This window comes from Stigmatopora argus, chromosome 15 (genome assembly GCF_051989625.1).
Source record: "Stigmatopora argus isolate UIUO_Sarg chromosome 15, RoL_Sarg_1.0, whole genome shotgun sequence".
NCBI classification, from domain to species: domain Eukaryota; kingdom Metazoa; phylum Chordata; class Actinopteri; order Syngnathiformes; family Syngnathidae; genus Stigmatopora; species Stigmatopora argus.
In genome coordinates, this window is record NC_135401.1 from 843,004 (window position 1) to 864,777 (window position 21,774).

Sequence of the window (21,774 nt, forward strand, 5' to 3'; positions counted from 1 at the left end):
AACGGGAAGTGGGCGTGGTTTGCCCCAAATCTAACATGAGCTGCCCCAAGATCAACAAGAAGTGAATTTCCCCAAAATGGCTGCCTGACTTGAGCCAAAGTCAACAGGAAGTGACCTGTATCATCCCCTAGATTTAACAGGAAGTACCCCCATTTCAGAGTAGAAGTCACTTTGCCCAGAAAAGACCCAAAATGTGCAAAATGTCACCAGAAAGTGATTGGAAAAGGATAGGAAGTGACCCTATATTGGCAGGAAGCTAGCTACGGGGGTTAGCCGACTAGCAATATAGCATTTTACGGCTCATATGTGCTATTTGTGCTTTTTTTTGTAGACGTGAAGAAGACCATCATCGGGCAATCCATCGGGGGCGTCATCTACTCGCTGTTCGCCGGCTCCCCCCTGGTGGTCCCGTTGACCACGGCACCCCTCGCCATCTTCATAAGTGGTACGCTCCCCTTTTTGGCGGGAATTGCTTGCCTCTTCTCCCATGTTTCCTCTTCTAAATGTTGCCAAAATTCAAAGTAGGGACTTTTATCATCCCAAAAATTGATCAGGAAGTGAGCCAAAATCTGAAAATTAGTCCATTTTGGATCTTTCCCCCATTTCTAGATCACTTTTCAATGATTTGGGGGAATTTCTTTACATTTTGGGTCACTTCCTATTAAATAAAATCAAATAAAAAGAATGGACGGCAACTGTTGCATTGTGGGTACTAAGTGTGCCATTGAAAAAAGTGTGTTTTTGTATATTTTTGTGCAAAAACATCCCTTTTGTGCGCCACGATCTCTCTTTTTTAATGTGTTATACATATATGTGATATATAATAGGTGTATTTGAGTTAGAATTTTTGGCATTTTGAAAATTTGGCTGGGGTCACGAGGACATTTTTGAAACATTTTGTGTTTTTTTTTAGTGATCCGCGGGATCTGCGACGACTACCAGCTGGACTTCCCGGCCTTCTACGCCTGCATCGGCCTGTGGAATTGCCTCTTCCTCATCCTGGGGGGCGTCTTCAACCTCAGCCTGGTTATGAAGCTCTTCAAAAGGTGAGGAGGAGGAGGAGGAGGAGGAGGAGGAGGAGGAGGAGGAGGAGGCGACCCGTCGCGCTTTGGCGGCCATGATGGACGGATGGACGCTTTCTGGCCCGGCAGGTCCACGGAGGAGGTGATCGCGCTCTTCATCTCCTTCGCCTTCGTGGTGGACGCCGTCAAAGGAACGGTGAAAAGTGAGTCAATGTCAACATTTTTTATTTTTTGTTATGTAAAGTTCAATATAATTTGGGGGAAAGTGTATCTTTTTAATCCTTTACACTTTCTAAATAAGTGTTGAAGGGAAACCGTAAATAAGAAGTTATTGTCGTTTGCGCTGCCCCTTCAGTTTTCCAGAAGTACTACCACTCGCCCACGCTAGGCAACGCCAGCTCGGCGGCGGCGGCGGCGGCGGGGGCGCCGGAGTCGTTGCCGCAGTCGTCGGCGCAGGTCCTGGCGTCCCTGCCGGTCCTCCCCGAGACGCTGATCCAGTGCTCGCATGAGCGACCCGTCCTGTGCCTGCTGCTCATGATGGGAACCTTGTGGATGGGCTACACCCTCTACCAGTTCAGGAGGAGGTACCTGGGTGGCCACGCCTCCCTCCGTCCGTCCGTCCGTCCGTCCATCCGTCCGTCCTGACCCAACGACACTCACTTCCTTCTTTCTCTCCCTCCATTCAGTCCATTCCTGAACGTCAAAGTGAGGGAGGTGCTGTCGGACTGCGCCCTGCCCATCTCGGTGCTTCTCTTCTCCTTCATCGGCTCCTACTTGTTCAGAGACATTAAGCGTCAGTACCCCGTTTCCTCTTGTTTTGGGTCACTTCCTGTTGATTCTGGGTCCATTTCTGTTGATTCTGGCCTATTCCTGGGTCAATGTCTGTTTTTTATTTATTTCTTTTAGATCTTGGGGTGTTGACATGTCACTTCCTGATGATTTTGGGTCACTTCCTGTTGATTTGGGCTATTCCTGGGTCAACTCCTGTATTTTATTTATTTGTTAGATCTTGGGGTGTTGACGGGTCACTTCTTGTTCATTTTGGGTCACTTCCTGTTGATTTTGGGTCACTTCCTGTTGATTTGGGGGTATTCCTGTGTTTTATTTATTTGTTAGGTATTGGGGTGTTCACTTCCTGTTGATTTTGGGTCACTTTCTTTTGCTTTTTGCGCCCTTTCAGACTGTTTTGGTGGGTGGGTGTTTCATTGTCACTTTCAAATATTGAAAAGAAAATGACATTTTTGTTAACCGATTTTTTTATTTTTTATTTTTTTTTATTTTACAGTTCCAGTGTTTAAAATCCACAACAAGCCCATCTTCACGGTGGCGCCGCTGGAGCGTCTGTCGGCGTTGAACATCCTGAGCGCCATGGGCCTGGGCTTCCTGCTGGCCTTGCTCATCTTCATCGACCAGAACATCGTGGTGTCCCTCACCAACGCGCCCGAGAACAGGTCAGCCTCCTCGAAAAAAAATATTTCATCTAGCCTTTCTAATTCATTAAATAAATAAAAATAATGTCCATGCGCGCCTGCCTTTGCCTGCTCCAAAAGCCACCCGAGACCTTTGGGCAATTGCCGGCAACCAGTCAGCCACAAAAGTTGACATCTGAGTCAAAAAGCCTGCCAGACAAAAAGGGCCTGTCTAACCTTTTACCATCTCAAAAACTGCAAAAAAAAAAAAACACGGAAACAACCTCTTCTAGTGGCGTCCAATCGTCGTTCAGTGAAAAATCGAGATTAAACGTGGTCAAATGCGGCCGAGCGGTTAGCCCGTCGTCGGCCTCGCAGTTCTGTGGCCGTGGGTTTGATCCCAGGTGGGTCCTCACTGTGGGGAGTTTCTGTTCTACTCCGGTTTCCTTCCACAGCCCAAAAAATATCCATGCCACGCTAATTCTATGCTAAATTGCCCCTAGCTACGAACGATTGGCTGTCTGTCTCACGCTGCCTTGTGATTGGCTGTCCACCTTTTCAGGGCATCCCCCCTGCCCGGTGCCCGTAGTTAGCTGGGATAGGCTCCGGCACCCTCGTTGCGAGGATAAACGCTTCCGAAAAGGAACAAATTGAGGTTTTGCCGGGACGGAAATGCGTCCGTGTCACTCACGCATTGCTCGCCGTCGCCATGGCGACGCGGCAGGCTTCTGAAGGGCACGTCGTACCACTGGGACCTGATGCTGTCGGGCCTGATCAACATCCTGATGTCGGTCCTGGGGCTGCCGTGGATGCACGCCGCCTTCCCGCACTCCACGCTACACGTGCGCCAGCTGGCTTTCGTGGAACAACGCGTGGAAGGAGGACACCTCTACGAGACGTGAGTTGGACGTGGAGCCTTCTTCTTCTGTTGTGCCCAGGACGTGGAAATCGGGAAGCCAGGGGCACATTTTGGGGGAGGAAGATGAACTCCTTTGTTCTTTTTTTCATTCAGCATCGTGCAGGTGAAGGAGACGCGCGTGACATCGCTGGCGGCCAACGTTTTCATCGGCGCCTCGGTCCTGATGCTGCCGCTGCCGCTGCAGTGGATCCCCAAGCCCGTCCTCTACGGCCTCTTCCTCTACATCGCCATCACGTCCATCGACGGCAACCAGATGTGCGACCGCATGGCGCTGCTGCTCAAGGAACAGGTCGTGCCCGCGGTAGATTGTACCGGCCTGTCAAAGTCGCTACATCTTTTTTTTTTTTTTTTTTTTTGCATCTTTTAGACGTCGTACCCGCCCACCCACTACATCCGCAAAGTGCCCCAGAGGAAGATTCACTACTTCACCTTCCTGCAGATGATGCAGCTGCTGGTGCTGTGCACGTTTGGCATGTACCCCATCCCCTATATGAAGATGATCTTCCCATTGGTCATGATTCTGCTCATCCCCATCAGGTGAGAAGGTGGCGAAAAGAAAAGCTGAAATATGAGCAAAACCGTATTCATTTCCCCTGCTTATCATTGTCTTCATCGTTAATCGCCGTTTATAAATCCGCGTCTGCAGTGGGGCGTTTTGGCCAGCAGATAGCGCCCAAGTACACCGACTTGGTATATTGATTCCGTGTGACGTAGTAGTCGTTCGTTGCCAATTAGCTTCCTCTGTCGGCTGTATGGCAGTAATGCATTTAAAGTAATGCGTTTAAAGTAGTAACATCTTTTTATTCTTTTACAGAATGTTAAAAATATACATGAAGAATTGAAGGAATACAAAAAAATAATTTATCAAACTCTAATTGAGTTATACTGCTGAACATGAGAACATCCTGAATTAACAGCATAAAAAGATGAAATTTACAAATAAATAACCTATGAAAAAGTCCTTTATTAATTTTAAAAAAAAATCTCAATTTTATAAAAATTCCCCCATTTTCAGATGTATTGTTTCATCTTGTATTTTTTCCTCCTATCTGTTTTTTATCTTTTTTTTTTTCATGATTGGTGCGTTTTTTTTTAAATTGGGGCGGGGCTAATCCTGGAAATGTCGTGTAACCTTTCCTTTTGTTTTTGTTGGTGCGCCTTTGCAGGAACAGGGTGCTTCCTCACATCATTGAGGCCAAATACTTGGACATCATGGATGCCCAACACATGTAGTGGCGGAGGAGCGGCGGCGGATGGCCAAAGAAAAGACGTGGAAAGCCCGGAAATGACCGCCGGCCGCTCTTCCGCGTGCGGCTGCGTCCGAGCGTACTCGAGTACGAGGTACTCACGAACGCCGTGTCGGTGAGCACTCCCTACCGTGTTTTTTTGCTCCACGTCTTGTATACTTATGCTATGTTGACCAGTAGTTGAAAACTAGATCCCAAAGGTAGCCTTCCAAAACCTTCCTTTTGCCACGGACGGCGCTAGACGTCCAATTCGGTCGAAGCGGGAGGGAGGGCTGAACGTTCGGAGGAGGAGGGACACCTTTTTGTTTTTTAATTTTTGGGACAGAAAAAATTGCAACACATCCAAAAATGGGGAAAATGCTCAAAACAATAATTAAAAAAACACGCCAAAAACAAAAAAATCTGCAAAAGCATCAAATAAAATGAACCCTAAAAACTATTAAAAATGGAAACATTTGAAAAGCCAAAGAAATTAAAAAAACTGTTTTTCAGGTTTATTTGCTATTTGGCATACTGACAACCAGCCAATGAGAGAACAGTTTTTCTTCCTCCGACCAAGATGCCGCCTCCCACTATTTAGTTTATCGCTGGTAGACGTCCAATCCTTTTGAAAATGGGAGATCGGCAGGTTTATTTGCTATTTGGCATGTTTTAACTTTTTTCCATTGACAACCAGCCAATGAGAGAACAGCCAAAACACGCCAAAAACAAAAAACTGCAAAAGCATTGAAAAAAATGAATTCTAAAAACTATTAAAAAATGGAAACATTTGAAAAGCCAAAGAAACTTAAAAAACTGTTTTTCAGGTTTATTTGCTATTTGGCATATTGACAACCAGCCAATGAGAGAACAGTTTTTCTTCCTCCGACCAAGATGCCGCCTCCCACTATTTAGTTTATCGCTAGTAGACGTCCAATCCATTTGAAATGGGAGCCCGGCAGCCAATGAATATTCTCTCATTGGCCGACTTGGGACGTCTATCCCCGTCAATGGCAGCCAAAGTGTTAAAACATACATAGTCTGTCTGTACCGTACGTACGTGTGCCATTTAGAACCTCAGCACAAACCAAAACATTAATTTTGATGCCAATTCTCATATTACATTTTTAAGAAACAAAAAAAAGCTTTAAGTAGTTCTTCATCTTTTTGTTTCTAATGAAAAAAAAAGGCTTTTAGCGTGTTGTTCCGCCATTTTGTCTTCACGTGTTTACATGTGGGAAAAAGTGCCCCTCCCATTCCTTCCCCACCACAAAAAAAAACATCAAAATGCAGCTATTTTTTAAAAAAGTGACGTCTTGTAATAGTTGGAATTAATGACGTTGTTTGCCAAAAGTAGGAATTTGTACGCACGTTGCTTTTCCCCCCCGCCCGCCACTCCAATTTACGGACGGTCCTCGAATGCAACACGTGACCATTCAGCAATACTGTGTATAGGAGAAGAAAAAAAAAGAAAAAAAAAGCTCAGCGAGCTCTATTTTTTTGTAAAAGAAGAAGAAAAAAGCCCTTCTCACGCGCTAAACCGACGTGCGGACATTTGCATAATCCTCGGAATGATCCTTGCGGGAAAAAAGAGGAATTACGTACGAACTGTTCATGATCTCAAAAGTATTTCTTGACTTTCCCTCCTAACTTTTGTTCTTTTTTTGGGGTGTATTGATTTTCTTTGGTCATTTTTTGGGTTCTCTTGACATTTGGTAAATTGTTTATATTTTTTCTGTTCTTACATAGCCTTCTTTTCTAACTATGAATGTCAAATGTGTTGTTTTTCTAAGCACACACACACACACATATATAAACAATAGTGCTGTACGATATGACGATAAATGTCGGCAAAATATGTCGACGTTTTTAGACGTATTGTGCAATAATCTTGTTGATGTCATGCACGTTTTGGTCATCAGAGGGCGCCAAATTTGCTCACTTTTGCTGTATTTTGAGATTTTTACGGCATTGTAGCGCCACCAATCGGCCTCAAGGGGTGCCTGTAGTTTTCTAATTGACGCTACCTATCAACTGCGCGGGAGTATTTACAATTATCGCGGCTGCAATCTATTATTGTGTGCTTGCAATGTGCATTGTGGCCACCAGAGGGCGTCAGATTTACTCTGAAATGCGATGCTTGAAATTTCCTCATAGCAAATTGGCGCCCCCTACCTCCGGCCAACCGTAGGTGAGTAATGCATGCAAGACAATTAAAAAGAGCAACAGATATTCCCCACTAGGGTCGTCAAAAGTATCGATACAGAAATGTTGTGTCCGAATACGATATTATTAAGTTATTTGTTCTTGCGTACCGGATTATTATTTTTTTGTCGTGGGGGGGGGAATTTGATTTTGTGCTGCCAGCCCTCCTCATTCAAATAGATTGGACATCTACGTTTAGCCATCTTGGCTAGAGAATAGAAGCGGTTTTATTTTTTTAACTCATTGGCTGCGATTGATGGCGCTAGATGCCCAATCCATTTGAAGTGCAAAGGATGGCAGCTTTCATTTTCTCCCATATCATATAGCATATTTTTCCATGTCGCACAGCACTTATATATATATACTCATTTTGGTGTCATTTTTATGTTGTGGAAAAAGATCAGCTATATTTGTAAGCTGGAATATGATGTAAAAAATAATATTACGAGAATGTGTTGGCTTATATAGTATATAAATACATAAATATATATATACTGTACACTGAAAAATCTGAAGCTGTTTGCCAAATAAAATGTAGAAGTAATAGTGTGTGATTTTTTATTTTTAAATTGGCAAACAATACCTAATTTCATTGTAAAACAGTGTCCCCTGCTGGCACTTAACTCATTTTTAAATACTACCTCAAAGTGTCCTCTTGCGACACCTTCAGACTGTTATCTTAATCTCCAGAACTTCTAAACCAGTTGACTTTTGTTTTAAATTATTTTGTATTTATTTATTGTTTTGTTTTTATTCTTTTTATTTATTTATTATTTTTATTATTTTTGTTTTTATTCTTTTTATTTATTTATTATTTTTGTTTTTATTCTTTTTATTTATTTATTATTTGTGTTTTTATTCTTTTTATTTATTTATTATTTTTGTTTTTATTCTTTTTTATTTATTATTTTGTTTTTATTATTTTTGTTTTTATTCTTTTTATTTATTATTAGTATTTTTGTTTTTATTCTTTTTATTTATTGATTCTTTTTGTTTTTATTCTTTTTATTTATTGATTCTTTTTGTTTTTATTCTTTTTATTTATTGATTCTTTTTGTTTTTATTCTTTTTATTTATTGATTATTTTTGTTTGTATTCTTTTTATTTATTGATTTTTTGTTTGTATTCTTTGTATTTATTGATTATTTTTGTTTGTATTCTTTGTATTTATTTATTTATTATTTCAGTTTTTATTGTTGTTATTAATGACGAAAAAAAGCGATGGAGGGGCTCGCCACTCGTATGTAGAGAGAGCGCATGCGCCGAGTGTGTCACGTCACTTCCCTTCCTGGCTGGAGGGCGGGCTTTTCGCTCGTTTCTTTTGAGTGGGCCGGACCAGACTAGGTCATGTGCTTTGTGAACAAGTTGCTTTTTACGAAACTCCAAGCCGCCTTCCTTCCCTCCTTGTCCGCTACTTCTCGTCTTTATCCGCCTTCTGTCACTCTTACTTCCAAAACAAGCACCAATATGGCCGAAGAGGCGAAGAAACTCGCCGCCTACGCCGCGGTTGACAACCACGTCCAGGTAGGTCCGTAAAATCTCCAACTAGCTTCACTAGTGTGCACTGTGCTAGCTCATTAGCCACAAAGGCCTCTCGGATAGTTGACACTTTCGAACAAAGTTCGAATGCCACACGGAAACTACTAGTTATACCCCCACAAAAATATGACCGCACATGTTCGAAAATGCGTATGCTAAAGCAGAATGGTTTCGTCCAATCAGCTCTCAGCCACGATCTGTCAAATTGCGGCCACTTGTTCATATTGATGCGTTAAAACCTTAGAGATCATATATTAAACTAGATACCTGATGAGCACTACCAATCAATAGAGGCGAACGTCATCAGTTTTCGGCCATTTTGAGGCGCCATTCGGTAAATGTACAAATAGTAGTCTTGATATATTATATTTTAGGTACCATTTGGTATCGGCTGATAATATACCGGTACCACGTTTAAAAAAGAAAACTAAATTACTGCAGCAACCGTTGACGCCGGACGGCGTCCAATCCATTCACACCGGGAGGGGCGAATCAACGTTTTTAACAATCCTAGTGGTGATTATTTACTTTTTTTGTTTGTTTCTACAGAGCAATCAGGTGGTTGGAGTCGGCAGTGGTTCAACGATTGTCTACGCGGTGGATAGACTTGGTGAGTACGAAATGTGGAAAATTGTGACGTTAAGCCTCAGGTATTTCTTAAAATTGGCCGTATTTCAACGTGGTTTTAGCCGAGAGAGTTCGTGAGGAGAAGCTGAACATCATCTGCGTGCCCACTTCCTTCCAAGTGAGTTGACCTTTATTTCTTTACACGGTCAACACTTTTAATTCCATTTCTGGGGTTGAAAACGTCAAATAATTGAAGTCCTCGACGGGGGCAGCCGTCCAATCGTTTCGTAACGGGAAGGACGGCGGACGATGAAGGGAAATTCAGCATTTTTTCCCCATCACTTTTTGGCAAATCGTTTGTTATTAGCGGTGTTGTAACAAATGAGTAGTTGAAAATGAGTATTAATTTATTTTTGTTGATTTCAGGCACGTCAGCTGATTTTGCAACACGGCCTGATGCTGTCGGATTTGGACCGGCACCCCGAGGTACCGCTATGTGGCGTTCATTTTGTGTCCCTGTGTCAAAGTAGGCTGATTTTAATTTGTCATGGTTTAATCGAAAGGGGGAAAAATGTCATTCAAATTGATTTTTGTGACTTTTTTAATTTAGAGAGCAAAAATAATTTACAAAAAGAACACATTCTTTTTTTCTATAGTTCTAAAAGTAGACCGATTTTAATTCACTCTTCAGATAAATGTCAATTTATGTTTTTCAAATTCATTCATAATTTTTGGGAGCATTTTTTTAAATCAAAATTAGAAACTAGCTGATTTTTTATTTATTTAAAAGAAGAAAAAACTAATATTGTGATTGATGTAGTCCTTGATATAAACGTAGACCGACTTGGTTCACTTTTGGAAAAATCCATCTTAATTCTTTTTTCTTCCCAGCTGGACATCGCCATTGACGGCGCGGACGAGGTGGACGCCGATCTGACTCTGATCAAAGGCGGGGGGTGAGTCCCTCCCACACGGAAAGGCGGGCGGGGGGACGTTCTTTATCTTCACCACGAGCACTTTTTTTCCCCCTTCAGCGGCTGCTTGACCCAGGAAAAGATCGTCGCCAGCTGCGCCCGACATTTCGTGGTGGTGGCCGACTACAGGTCGGGACGGCGGCGGACGACGACCACGCCGGAGACTGGCCATCCCTGACCCCGCCTCCTTTCTCTCAGGAAGGCGTCGAAAGCGCTGGGACAGAAGTGGAAAAAGGGGCTTCCCGTGGAGGTGGTCCCCATGGCCCACGTCCCCGTCTCCAGGAGGATCGTGCAACTTTTTGGAGGGCGGGCCGACTTGCGGATGGCGCTCAACAAAGCCGTAAGTCGATTATTTTTATTCATTGACCCTTTTTATTGAGAAAAAAAGTTGGAAAAATTGTCTATTTTTTATTAAGTCAATATTTGTTTTATTTCCCATTTATATAAAAAAAATGCAAAAAAATGAAACATTGTAAAAAAAAAAATTATGCAAATATTTTCCTATTTTTTTGTTTAGATTTTTTATGGCCAAACTATCATCTTTGAATCATGAATTTTGACCAATGGGATTTTTTTCCCTACCTTAATAAAAATTAATGTATCAAATAGGTCAATATTTGTTTTATTTCCCATTTTTTATAAAAAAAAAACTGCAAAACAATGAAACATTGTAAACAAAAAATTCTGCAAATATTTTCCTATTTTTTTTAATGGCCAAACTATCATCTTTAAATCATGAATTTTGACCAATCTGATTTATTTCCCTTCCTTAATAAAAACTAATGTAACACATAAATACAAATATGTTAACCTAATACTAATTCTGTCTTAAATCACATTGGAAATTTTGCAGTCTTTTTGTTTCGAGTGACCGTGAAAGGCTCAGAATTGAAATTTGATTCGGTTTGGCCTTTAAATGGCTAATTACAATTGAGTTTCCCAAAAAGTGGAATAATATTCATGTATTTAATGCCATTTTTTTCCTGTATGAGGGCCCCGTGGTGACAGACAACAGCAACTTCATCCTGGACTGGAAGTTTGAGCGCACTCACAACTGGAAGGACGTAAACAACGGCATCAAAATGATTCCCGGTGAGCAACCGAATCTCCTCTTTTTGTCCAATCACAAATCGGCGCCTAAAAATCGTCCTTTTGCAGGCGTGGTGGAGACGGGACTTTTCGTGGGCATGGCCGAGCGCGCCTACTTGGGAATGGAGGACGGCAGCGTTGAGGTACGAGACGCGCCCGTCCTCTGACCAATCCCGTTGGACTTTGGGTTGGGGAACCCAATGGCATCTGAATCCGATGGATCCATCTCGCTTACACTTACACGCCGTGCCTTTTCGTATTTGGACGCGTCCGATGAAGACACTCGACTGTCGGAATGTCAAATGCAATACTTCCTGTGTCACCACCGTCAAAATAAAAAAAAGATACAGAGCCATTATTGTGCTTCTCATTTAGATATTGACACGAAACTATAACTAACTATATATTGTTGTTGATGATGACGACAGGGCCTATGTCCGATTATTATTATAAGTTGCATATTTTTCATAGTTTGGCTTACTCAGCTGCAATTTTATATATTTTTTTCTCAATTTTATAACTCAATTTTTTATTCCATGGCAAGAGATTTAGTATAAAATACAATAGCGTAAGCATTTGTCTACCCATTGCGACAATGGACGTCCAAGGGTTACATTACAGTGCAATCTATAATTTAATTTGATTAAAAAAACATTGAAAAAGGACCTTTGTCCAATGTTGTTCGACTTGCTCACCACGGGAGGGCGCTGTTAACTCTTGTCATTGTATTCAAGGAAGCATCCATACATCCGTAACGTCTTCGTCATCAATGGCAGCCACCGAGTGTTTATTTTTAATTAATTTTAAAGCCAATTCAACAGTAAAAGGGCCATTGTGTTTCTTTTTTTGTGTGTCATTTAGTTCTGTCATTGCCAGCCAATGAGGTAAGTAGTTTAAACCACAATTTTCGATAGTGGCCATAACGTCAATCTTTATTCTTTTTATTGTACTGTATTTTCCAATAATCTAACCTTAACTCGTGACCCGGAAAAGGAAGTGTAACGTCACCGCTCCACTGGGGAGCCACGTTGTTGCTTTGGCGTCGAACGGCTTGACGACTACCAATGACTGACGGCTACATGCTCCAATAGCGTTAGCCTCTTTAGCAACGAGCCCCGCAGGCTAACCAATCACGCACTTGTTTACCACTAGGCGCTTTCTGATTGAACGAGCTGAGCCGCACCATCGCGCATGCGCCTCTTTGACCGCCAGGTGTCTCGACCAACGAGGTGCACTGTTATTGACGCTCGGCGTTGACGCCAAGTGACGTAGTCACCGACCAATGAGCTTCTGCTTAGTACACCGCCCGGTACGACTGACAACGGGGGGACCAATAGGGAGCCGAGTTAAGCCAACGCATGCTTTTCTTCAGCCAATGGGCGTAGAGAAACAAGGCGGAACCTTAAATCGTAACCACGGCAAGTCTTGCGTCAAGTATAAAGCGAAAAACACTTGCTTCCCCGCATGTGTTTACTTAAAGTACGGGACCAAAGGGCGAAAAAGGATTAACTACGACATTGTTTTGTTTTTGTTTTGGCTGGGGGACTATACTATACTTTCAAAATACGGGTTGCCCTACAAGAGAAGATTTACATGGCCGACCAGTGGCATGTAAATCTTGTGCTTCACTAATGAGCCAGCCTTCCAAATGGAAAGGGGGCTTCGTCTGGGAAACGTGAGCATTTCTCTGGTGCTCCTGCTCCTCAACGCGGTCTTAGGACTCGGGACTCTGCACCCCTCGGGCTTCGTCGTCGTCGGCCGGGACTCCTCGTCGGCTGCCCCGGAACCGGACGACGGCGGAGACCCGTCGCTGGAGCTGCGCCGCCTGGACGGCGTCGCGGGGCTCGCGGACGTCACCGTGGAGGACGAAAGCGGCTCGCCCGGGGACGACGAAGGGTCCTGCGGGGGACAACGTCGAGGAAGCGAGCCGGCGGGGAGGTAAGCTTGAAAACTTGACAAACTTTTTTATTGTTTTTTTTTTTTGGGAAACGACGCTAATTTTGACAAACAAACCAATGTAGCATTTTAAGCTAGTAGTAGCCGTCGTGTTATTTTCCCGCTGAAATGTGCTTCTAAAATCAAGGTAGGGACCGTCAATAAAGAAAAAGACGAAAATTAGCCACTTGAGCCCACGGTGGGGGGCTAACAGGGGCTGGCGTTATTAAAAATAAACGCTCATATTGTGTATTTGTATTTGATTTCTTTCTGCATGTTTTTGGTCAAGAAATGTGGGCGGGGAGTCGAACGGGTGATGCGACGTTCACGCCCCGAAAAAACTTCTTTTCCTTCCTTTCAAATCGACCCGAAGACGACGATAGCTCCTTTTCCCCCTTATTATGTTTAATCTTTTAATGTGTTTCCTTTGCGCTGTGAAAGTCAACGCGGGTAAAAATAGCCGCCTACCTTCATGTCATGAGACACACCTGCACTGTCAATTGACGCATTTTGGACGGAAAACACTACTGTACCGATAACGTTTTACAACGTAAACATGAGCATTCACAGCCAATCTTCTTCGTTTAAATGGATTTGACGTCCATTGTTGTCAGTGGCTCGGAGTTAGTTGTCATTTTGTTCATTTAAAAGTCATTGTCAGTCACCCTATGTTGATTTTTGGATCACTTTTGTGTCACTTTCTGCTTATTGGTCGTTTTTTGTTGATTTAGGGACATGTCAGGTTACTTCCTGTTCATTTGTGGTCATTTCCTGTTGGTTTTGCATCACTTGAGTTTCACTTTTTAATTGGATTGGATAACTTTATTCATCCCGTATTCGGGAAATTTCGTTGTTCCAGTGGCAAGAGGGTGAGGATGCAGGAATAGGAAAGGCATTTTAGACATAAATAGATAGGTAATAAGTAGGTCAAGAAATAAATACATGAATAAATATATAATTAAGTAAGCGTGTTGCTTAGGACATATATACATACATACATACACATAAATGTACATGCATGCATACGGTAGGTCTTAACACACAGCCATTTTTTTGTTAAAGAGCCTGACAGCTGATGGGAGGAAGGATCTGCGGAAGCGCTCCTTCCTGCAATGAGGGTGCCGCAGTCTATTGCTAAAGGAGCTTCGGAGGGACTCCACAGACTCATGCAGGGGGTGGGAGGTGCTGTCCATGATGGACATCATCCTGGTCAGCATCCTCCGCTCTCCCACTTCCTCCACAGAGTCCAAAGGACAGCCCAGAACAGAGCTGGCCCTCCTGACCAGCTTATTCAGCCTGTTCCTGTCCCTCTCCGTGCTCCCGCATCCCCAACAAAGCACTGCATAAAACACTGCAGAGGCCACCACAGTGTCGTAGAAAGTCCTCAGCAGTGTCCTGCACACTCCAAAGGACCGTAGACTCCTCAGTAGGTAGAGGCGGCTCTGGCCCCTTTTGTACAGGGCATCTGTGTTTGTGGACCAGTCTAGTTTGTTGTTGAGGTGAACACCCAGGTACTTAAAATTCTCCACGATTTCAATGTCTGTACCCTGGATGTTCACCTGAGTGGTCTGTTGAGGATTCCTCCGAAAATCGACGACCATTTCCTTTGTCTTACTGGTGTTGATGTAGAGGTGGTTTTGCCTACACCAGTCAACAAAGGCTGTGATGACTCCCCTGTACTCCAGGTCGTTCCCGTCCGTCACTCGTCCAACAATAGCGGTGTCGTCAGAGAACTTCTGGAGGTGGCAGGTGTCTGTATTATGTTTAAAGTCCGATGTGTAGAGGGAGAAGAGGAGTGGAGAGAGCACTGTGCCTTGTGGGGCCCCCGTGCTGCAAGCTACCACATCAGACGTACAGTCCTGGAGTCTCACATATTGTGGTCTGTCAGTGAGGAAGTCGATGATCCATGCGGCTAGGTGGTTCCTTACTCCAGCCTCTTCCAGTTTCCCTCTCAGTAGAACCGGCTGAATGGTGTTGAAGGCACTGGAGAGGTCAAAAAACATCATTCTCAGCGTGCTTCCCGCGTTCTCCAGGTGTGAAAGAGACCTGTGCATCAGGTAGGTGGTAGCATCTTCCACACCAATGCCTGGACGATAGGCGAACTGCAGAGGGTCCAGCTCTGCATTCATCAGGGGGCTGAGGTGATTGAGGATGATTCTCTCCAATGTCTTGATCAGGTGAGAGGTTAATGCTACCGGCCTGAAGTGGTTTGGCTCCCTGGGGTACGCAGTCTTAGGAACTGGGACCACGCAGGAAGTTTTCCACAAGGTGGGGACCTTCTGCAGACTGAGGCTGAGGTTGAAAATATGCAGAATCACTATACCAAGCTGATCCGCACACTCTCTCAGTAGTCTGGAGCTGAGGCCGTCTGGACCGGTAGCCTTCCTTGCCTCGATCTTCTTGAGCTGTTTTATCACCTGATCGACAGTAATGCAGAGACCGGTGGAAGAGGGGGAGGAAGAGGAGGAGGAGGAGAACGAGGGGGGAGCGTTGCTTCTGGTCTGGGGGGTCAGGGGAGTGGGGGCAGGACTGAATCTGTTAAAGAACTGATTCAGTTCATTGGCCCACTCCCTGCCGCCAGACTCCGGGTCTCTCTCGCTGTTGCCTCCATGGCCCGAAATAGTCCTCAAGCTCCTCCAGACCTCTTTGGTGTTGCCTCTCTGGAGTTGGTTCTCCAGCTTCCTCCTGTAGATGGTCTTACCCTTCCTTATCTCTCTCTTCAGCTCCTTCTGGACCATTTTCAGGCTCTCTTTCTCCCCAGACCTAAAAGCCCTCTTCTTCTTGTTCAGGAGGGCCCTTAGATCCCTGGTGACCCACGGCTTATTGTTGGAGAAACAACGGACCTTCTTGGAGGGTACAATGTTCTCAACACAGAAGTTAATATAATCTGTGATGCAGTGGGTCAAGCTGTCAATGTCATTACAATGTGAATTGCACAGCACCTCCCAGTCAGTGGTCTCAAAACAGTCCCTCAGTACCATGCTGGTCTCCTCGGTCCATCTTTGTATGATCCTCGTGGTAGGTTTTATTTTCCTCACCATAGGGATGTAGGTGGGGATCAGATGGACCAGGTTGTGGTCTGAGCGGCCCAGTGGGGGGAGGGGGACTGAGCTGTATGCCTCCTTTGTGTTGGCATACAGCAGGTCCAGAGTTTTTTGTTCCCTGGTGTGGCACTTCACAAACTGAGTGAAGGTGGGGAGAGTAGAAGCCAAGGGAGCATGGTTAAAGTCACCAGAGATAAGAAGGAGAGACTGGGGGTGTGACGTTTGCAGCCGGGACACAGTGGCGTGAAGCAGCTCGCGGGCGACTGTCGCATCGGCCGAGGGACGTATATACGCAGTTATTATGATAACGTGCGAGAACTCCCGGGGGATGTAAAACGGCCTGATGCTAACAGCTACTAGCTCGATATCTCGAGTGCAGAGTCGCTCCTTCACAGTAATGTGCCCGGGGCTGCACCATCTACTATTAATAAAAACAGCTAGTCCCCCCCCTTTCTTCCTACCGCTCTCCTCAGCATCTCTGTCCGCCCTCACCAGCTGAAAACCGTCCAAGGAGACGAGAGAGTCCGGAATTAGTTCATTCAGCCAGGTCTCCGTGAAGCACATAATGCAGATATTCCGATATTGTCGTTGTTGTTTGGTCAGCGCCGTTAGCTCTTCCATCTTATTGGGGAGAGATCTTACGTTCCCCATAATAATAGATGGAATGCTGGGTCTGAAGCGTCGCTTTCTCTCCTGACATTTTCGTCCAGCTCTGCATCCTCTTCTCTTCCTCTTTAACTCCGCGGGGAGGTCCAGGTCCAGGGGAATCCAGGTGTTGCGTAGCGCTAACAGCTGATCCTTTGTGTAAGACAGCGGAGGCATGGCTGAGTGGGTCAAAATATAATGTCCAGAATTCCCAAAAGATAAACAAAACTAATAGCTCAAAGACTGCCTCTCGCACAACTTGAGTCTCGGAGTAGAGTCTTGAAAGTAAAGTTTTAAAACATTAAAGTTTGGAATATAATATATAAAGCAAAGTAACAAGTAAAATCTTAAGAGACAATAAAATGTAAAAATAAAGGATAAAAAAGCTCTAAAAAAGCCCTAAAAACACAGAATACGAGTGAGGGTTTAGGGAGCCACTGCAACTAGCAGCCGCTTTGAACGGCGCCTATGATGATGAATCTGTGAATTGGTTGCTTTTCTGCTGATTTGGGGACATTTTGGGTGACTTCCTGTTGATTTCTGGTCATTTCCTGTTGGTTTTGAGCCACAGACAACTTTTTCATTTTGGATAATTGTCCCTTTATTTTCCAAGCAGTCACTTCCTGTTCCTTTTGGGCCATTTCCAGGTCATTTCCTGTTGATTTCTGGTCGCTTCTCACATTTTTTAACCTACTAGTTGGCTTTTTTTCAGACGTAGAGTTTTCTCTTGAAGTCTTTGGGGCGCTTTGGAGAGATAATCACTCATGGGTCGCTGTCCAAATTCAAATAAATCTGACGACCGTCCGTCAAAAGCCCGAAATTGTCAGTCCGTCGCGCCGACATTTCCCGTTTTTGGTCCGCGTTTTGAAAACGCCGAGCCGCTCGGGATCCCCACGAGCGCTCGGACATTGATTTAAGATGGTGCTGACTTTGAAGGACTGTGCCGCAGTGTCGTTCACGCCGACTCTCCCTCTCCCTCCCCCTTGACCCCGGCCTCACATGAGTTAACGTCGTTCTTAAATAATTCTCTGTGTGCTATTTTCAACATGCTAGAACATCGTTTTTTTGAGCGGCGGACTAAGATCAAAAGCGGTGAAATGCGGGAAAGCTAGGTGAACCCCAAGAGGGTGCTGGATCAAATTTGCTTCATTTCATATGCCAACTTTTACTTTTCATGTTATTTTTTTAGCACACCCGACTTGACCAATTTACTCCGTTCAGACTTTCAAAGGTTTAAAAATGTACGCGATGCAAGTTGTCTTTTGGATGTTGCACCAAAAAGTTATTAAAAAAATTCAATTGCAAAACTTTTCAAAATTCTACTTGATCCAATATTTTTTTGTCTAATCTTCTCATTCAATTTGTCACAAAAAATAAGCCAATTTTGGCCAAAATTCTGCTCAAATTTGACAAGACTGTTTTCATTTTGCAAAAAAAGTGCTATAGGCAGTCAAAGGGTTAAGATTTATATATTTTTTTTTATTGATTTAAAAACAAAATCACGTGCGTTCCGAGTTTTACAACCTGATTTTTTTGTGTTAGCCCGTAAAATACTCGTAGTTAATCCCGACAGTATGTTAGCCGTGAGCTAAAGCTAACAATGGACGCCGCCGTTTGGCCGCCATTCCTCGCTCAAAAAGTTATCTTGCCATTTGCACTTTTCACCCCCTGACGCGGTTTAATATTTTAGAACGCCCTTTGATCAGCCTTGCTGTCAGCGACTCACCTGAGCGACCCATCCCCCGTCTTTGTTTACATGCGTGAATCATGCATGTAGAAATCTAATATCATTTATTTATTTCCGTTGTCGTGCACGCCGCTAAGAATCCTCTGCTGGTCCTTCCATTGAGTTTTTTTCTGTCTCCGTCTCCAAAACGACGACGACCATTGACTCTTTCGCTGATGGGTGTCCAATCCATTTGAAGTGGGAGGGGTGGCCGCACAAGAATGAACCGTCACTGCTGTTTTAGCAATTTTTTTGGCGCTTTGTCAGTTTAGCTGTACAGACGCTCCCCTACTTACGAACGTTTTTGCATTTTTTTGCGGTTTAGCGCGTTTTTATCGCATTGTCAGTTTATCAGATTTTTTTGCTGTTTTACGTATTTTTGCGTTTCCCTTTTTGCATTTTTTAAAAACTGTTTTTGTGCTTTCTGTTCTTTCACGTTTTTGCATTTTTCAGCTGAAGCTCTCCTCGTGACAAACCTGTTTTGATTTTCGGAAAGACCGTGTCTCCGAAAGATGCAAAAATCCAAATTTCTGCTTTTTTTGTGTGTCTTTGCTGGGACGGAAAGAAGATGGGAAGGCTTTTGTGTGTGTGTGTGTGGTGTAGAGGTGAAGAAGAATCCTCTTGACAGATGGATGGATGGAAAGCAAAGCAAAGCAAAGGCGGTAAAAAAGTCCCGCCGGGCAGCAACCATGTGAACCAGGTGTGATGGGAGGAAGGGGGAGGAGCTCAGGTGGGGTGGGGTGGGGGGAGCCAGATCAGTTCATGGCAGTGAGGCAGAGAACTGGTAAATAAACATATCTTTGGATACCTTTGACGGCAATGGATGTCCCCAAAAAATCCTTTCATTCTCCTCCAATGAAATCAATATGAAGACTGGCAGAAAGCAAATCGAGTAATCCCTCAATCTATCGCGGTTAATGTAGACGACAGGTGTCCAAAAGGCGGCCCGCGGGCCAAATGTGACCCGCCGCATCATTTTGTGTGGCCCGAGAAAGTAAATGATGAGTGCCAACTTTGTGTTTTATGATGAAATTCAAATGAAGATTGTGGATTATTTCCTGTGTTTCCTCATTTTAAATCAATCATTGCAAACAATTTGTACTCATTTGTATGTCCAAAAATGATCTATCGATTAGCACGGTCGAAAAAGCTGTCAATTTATTAATTGATTAATTTTGGCAGCCTAGTTGGTAGACATAATGGCCCTGTGGATGTCATCGAAACTACCACGTAGCCCCCGACAAAAAATGAGTTTGACACCCCTGATGTAGACCAAAAATGGCCGCCATAATCCAAAAATCGCCAAGTAGGGTCACCCCTATTATAACTACCTTTTTTTATTCAATGCTAAGTCCTAGTAGCAAGAGTAGCTTCTGTGTCCAAGTTTCAGCGTGGCTTTTCACATTTTTATGAACTTTTTATGAAGAAAAAAAATATAATAATAATTGCATAAAAAATCGTAGTGAATTCGCGATAATCGAGGGATTACTGTATTAAATGCAAAACCAAACAAAAGTCACGTCCAATCCCTTTGAAGTGGCAATCTGGCTCTAAATAAACAAATTTAGGACCAACCCTCCTATAATACTGTATTTAAAGAAAACAAAAACAGGTAAAATAAAATTAAAAAAAAGTTGTTGCTAGTACACGTCCAATCCATTTTAAGTGGGAGACTGGCAGTTCATTCACTGCTGACCTTCCCGCTTCCAATGAATTAAGTATGAATAAGCCCCTGCAATTTTTATTTAATTTTAGGACCCTCACATTTTCCACTAAATTCTCTCGTATTTTTGTATTCCTACTCGTTTGCCATATTTTTGTGGAAGGTAAATTCCGGTAGGAGGGGCTTAAAAAGACCCTTACATTGTAGCAGACCAAAACACGTTAGCTTCTTTGTCTATTTCAAGAGTAAAAGTCAGGCTGACTGCAGAGAAAGTCCAGGGTGTGGTTTTTAGAGGTTAAAAAAAACAACAAGGAGTAGACCTGACTTGACAGCACCGGTCGCTCTCTTTTTTTTTCGCGCTCCTTTCAGCCCACGACGGACGGCACGTGCCGAAATCCAAACGGAAGCGGCTCCCCCCCCCCCGCCGCCCCATTGGCCGAGCGGCTCCGGCCCGATTGGTTGTTGCTAAGCGGCGAGGGGAGCGAAAACAAGACGGCGTGGCTGGCCGCCAGCGACTCCTTGTTTTTCCTCCTCGCTACGTCCCGCCTCCTTTATGTGCGAGATAGAGAGAGAGAGAGCCCCACCCAAAGTGCCGCAGTGGCGCGGGACTCCTCGTCAAAGTCGTCCCCCCCAACCCCTTCGGTCAGCCGGCCCATTTTTTTTTAAAAAGGCGGGAAGCGACGGAAGAAAGTCACACTTTAAATGGCCGTGGCGTGACGATACGGCGACTCTTGGCGTCCCGGGGAGCTTTTTCCGTACGCTGGGCTGGTCCGCCGAAGTGGCTCGGGGTGCCGCCGTAAAAGTGACCAGGTTGCGCCAAATTCGTTTTGGTTGGCAGCCTGAAATTTAAAGCCAACAGTTGATCCTGGCCCCCAAAAAGTTCACTTTCTTGACGTTGGTTCGTTGGCCCCTCCCACTCCAAATGGATTGGTCGTTTTTGGATCACTTCCTATTGATTTGGAGGGACTTTCTTGTTTGTTTGTGATTTCCAGGTGACTTCCTGTTGTTTTTTTGGGACATTTCAAGGTCCTTTACAAACTCATTGGCTGCAATTGAAGGCGCCATTTTGTTGGCAGGGGGTGAATAAGCACATTTGTTTACTGATAGAAAAGGGAGCAAACTTATTTTTTGGAAAAAAAATGAAAACATTTACTGTAATCCCTTAAATGTGGTGGTTAATGTAGACCAGACATGGCCGCCGCGATAATAAAAAAAAATCGCAAATTAGGGTCACCCCTATTATTACTACCATTTTTAAAAAATTATTTAAAAAGAGTGGTCTCCTTATGAGTTTCAGCTCGGATTTTCACATTTTTATGAACTAAAAAAAAAAAAATAGCAGAAAAAAATTGCAAAGTAGTGAATTCGCGATAATCGAGGGATTACTGTAATTGTCTATGTACAGTATGAATGAGCTACAAAGTAGAACAACCCCGCCCCCTGTTGGGCCACTTCCGGCCCACGGGCCGTACCTTTGACACCCCTCTATTTTGTTATCAGTGCTCAATGTTTTTTTTTCTTGTTATTTATTTTTTAAAGAAACAACCTTTTTTTATCACCGAAGAAGCAGGCGCAAAACACTGCGGTGGGTTGGGCGGGGCCTGCGTAACTTTCTCCTCACTCAGCACGTGCTCCCCACGCGGCGGTATTTTTGTCGGCAGCCCCCGTCGCACGGCGACAAGCGGGCCCCGCTCCGCCATTGGCCCGAGCCGGTGGAAGGGAGGGGATTGGTCGCCCATCTCCCCGGGAAACGCGCCGTGGGTTTTATTTCAATGGGCCGTGTTTACCATGCGCTCTTTCTCACCTCCCGT

The 21,774-nt window shown here is 44.1% G+C and overlaps 2 protein-coding genes across 5 annotated transcripts in view; both read left to right on the forward strand.

Moving 5' to 3' along the window:
* slc4a11 (solute carrier family 4 member 11) overlaps nt 1-7,330 on the forward strand; it is a 29,959-nt gene extending 22,629 nt beyond the window's left edge. For all 4 annotated transcript variants that reach the window (XM_077621252.1, XM_077621254.1, XM_077621253.1 and 1 more), the window contains 10 exons: nt 332-445; nt 914-1,046; nt 1,152-1,225; nt 1,378-1,606; nt 1,709-1,815; nt 2,308-2,473; nt 3,156-3,329; nt 3,444-3,639; nt 3,718-3,887; nt 4,517-7,330. In XM_077621252.1, the coding sequence (XP_077477378.1) occupies nt 332-445; nt 914-1,046; nt 1,152-1,225; nt 1,378-1,606; nt 1,709-1,815; nt 2,308-2,473; nt 3,156-3,329; nt 3,444-3,639; nt 3,718-3,887; nt 4,517-4,583 (1,430 nt within the window). In that variant the 3' untranslated portion in view covers nt 4,584-7,330. The remainder of the gene's footprint in view (nt 1-331; nt 446-913; nt 1,047-1,151; nt 1,226-1,377; nt 1,607-1,708; nt 1,816-2,307; nt 2,474-3,155; nt 3,330-3,443; nt 3,640-3,717; nt 3,888-4,516) is intronic.
* A 733-nt stretch (nt 7,331-8,063) lies between these two features.
* On the forward strand, nt 8,064-11,308 carry rpia (ribose 5-phosphate isomerase A (ribose 5-phosphate epimerase)). Its single transcript, XM_077621044.1, has 9 exons — nt 8,064-8,305; nt 8,870-8,930; nt 9,010-9,065; nt 9,314-9,373; nt 9,779-9,843; nt 9,922-9,990; nt 10,060-10,201; nt 10,854-10,953; nt 11,020-11,308. The coding sequence occupies exons 1-9, from the start codon at nt 8,129-8,131 to the stop codon at nt 11,115-11,117; spliced, it is 828 nt and encodes a 275-aa protein (XP_077477170.1). The 5' UTR covers nt 8,064-8,128; the 3' UTR covers nt 11,118-11,308.
* Nucleotides 11,309-21,774: the final 10,466 nt, after the last annotated feature.

What these genes read in the sequence shown, in the direction of transcription:
- rpia (XM_077621044.1), top strand. Translation starts at nt 8,129, where the DNA reads ATGTGCTTTGTGAACAAGTTGCTTTTTACGAAACTCCAAGCCGCCTTC. An exon ending in GGATGGCGCTCAACAAAGCC is followed by an intron (nt 10,202 to 10,853) that starts GTAAGTCGATTA and finishes TTCCTGTATGAG; the next exon opens with GGCCCCGTGGTGACAGACAA. An exon ending in CGGCATCAAAATGATTCCCG is followed by an intron (nt 10,954 to 11,019) that starts GTGAGCAACCGA and finishes GTCCTTTTGCAG; the next exon opens with GCGTGGTGGAGACGGGACTT.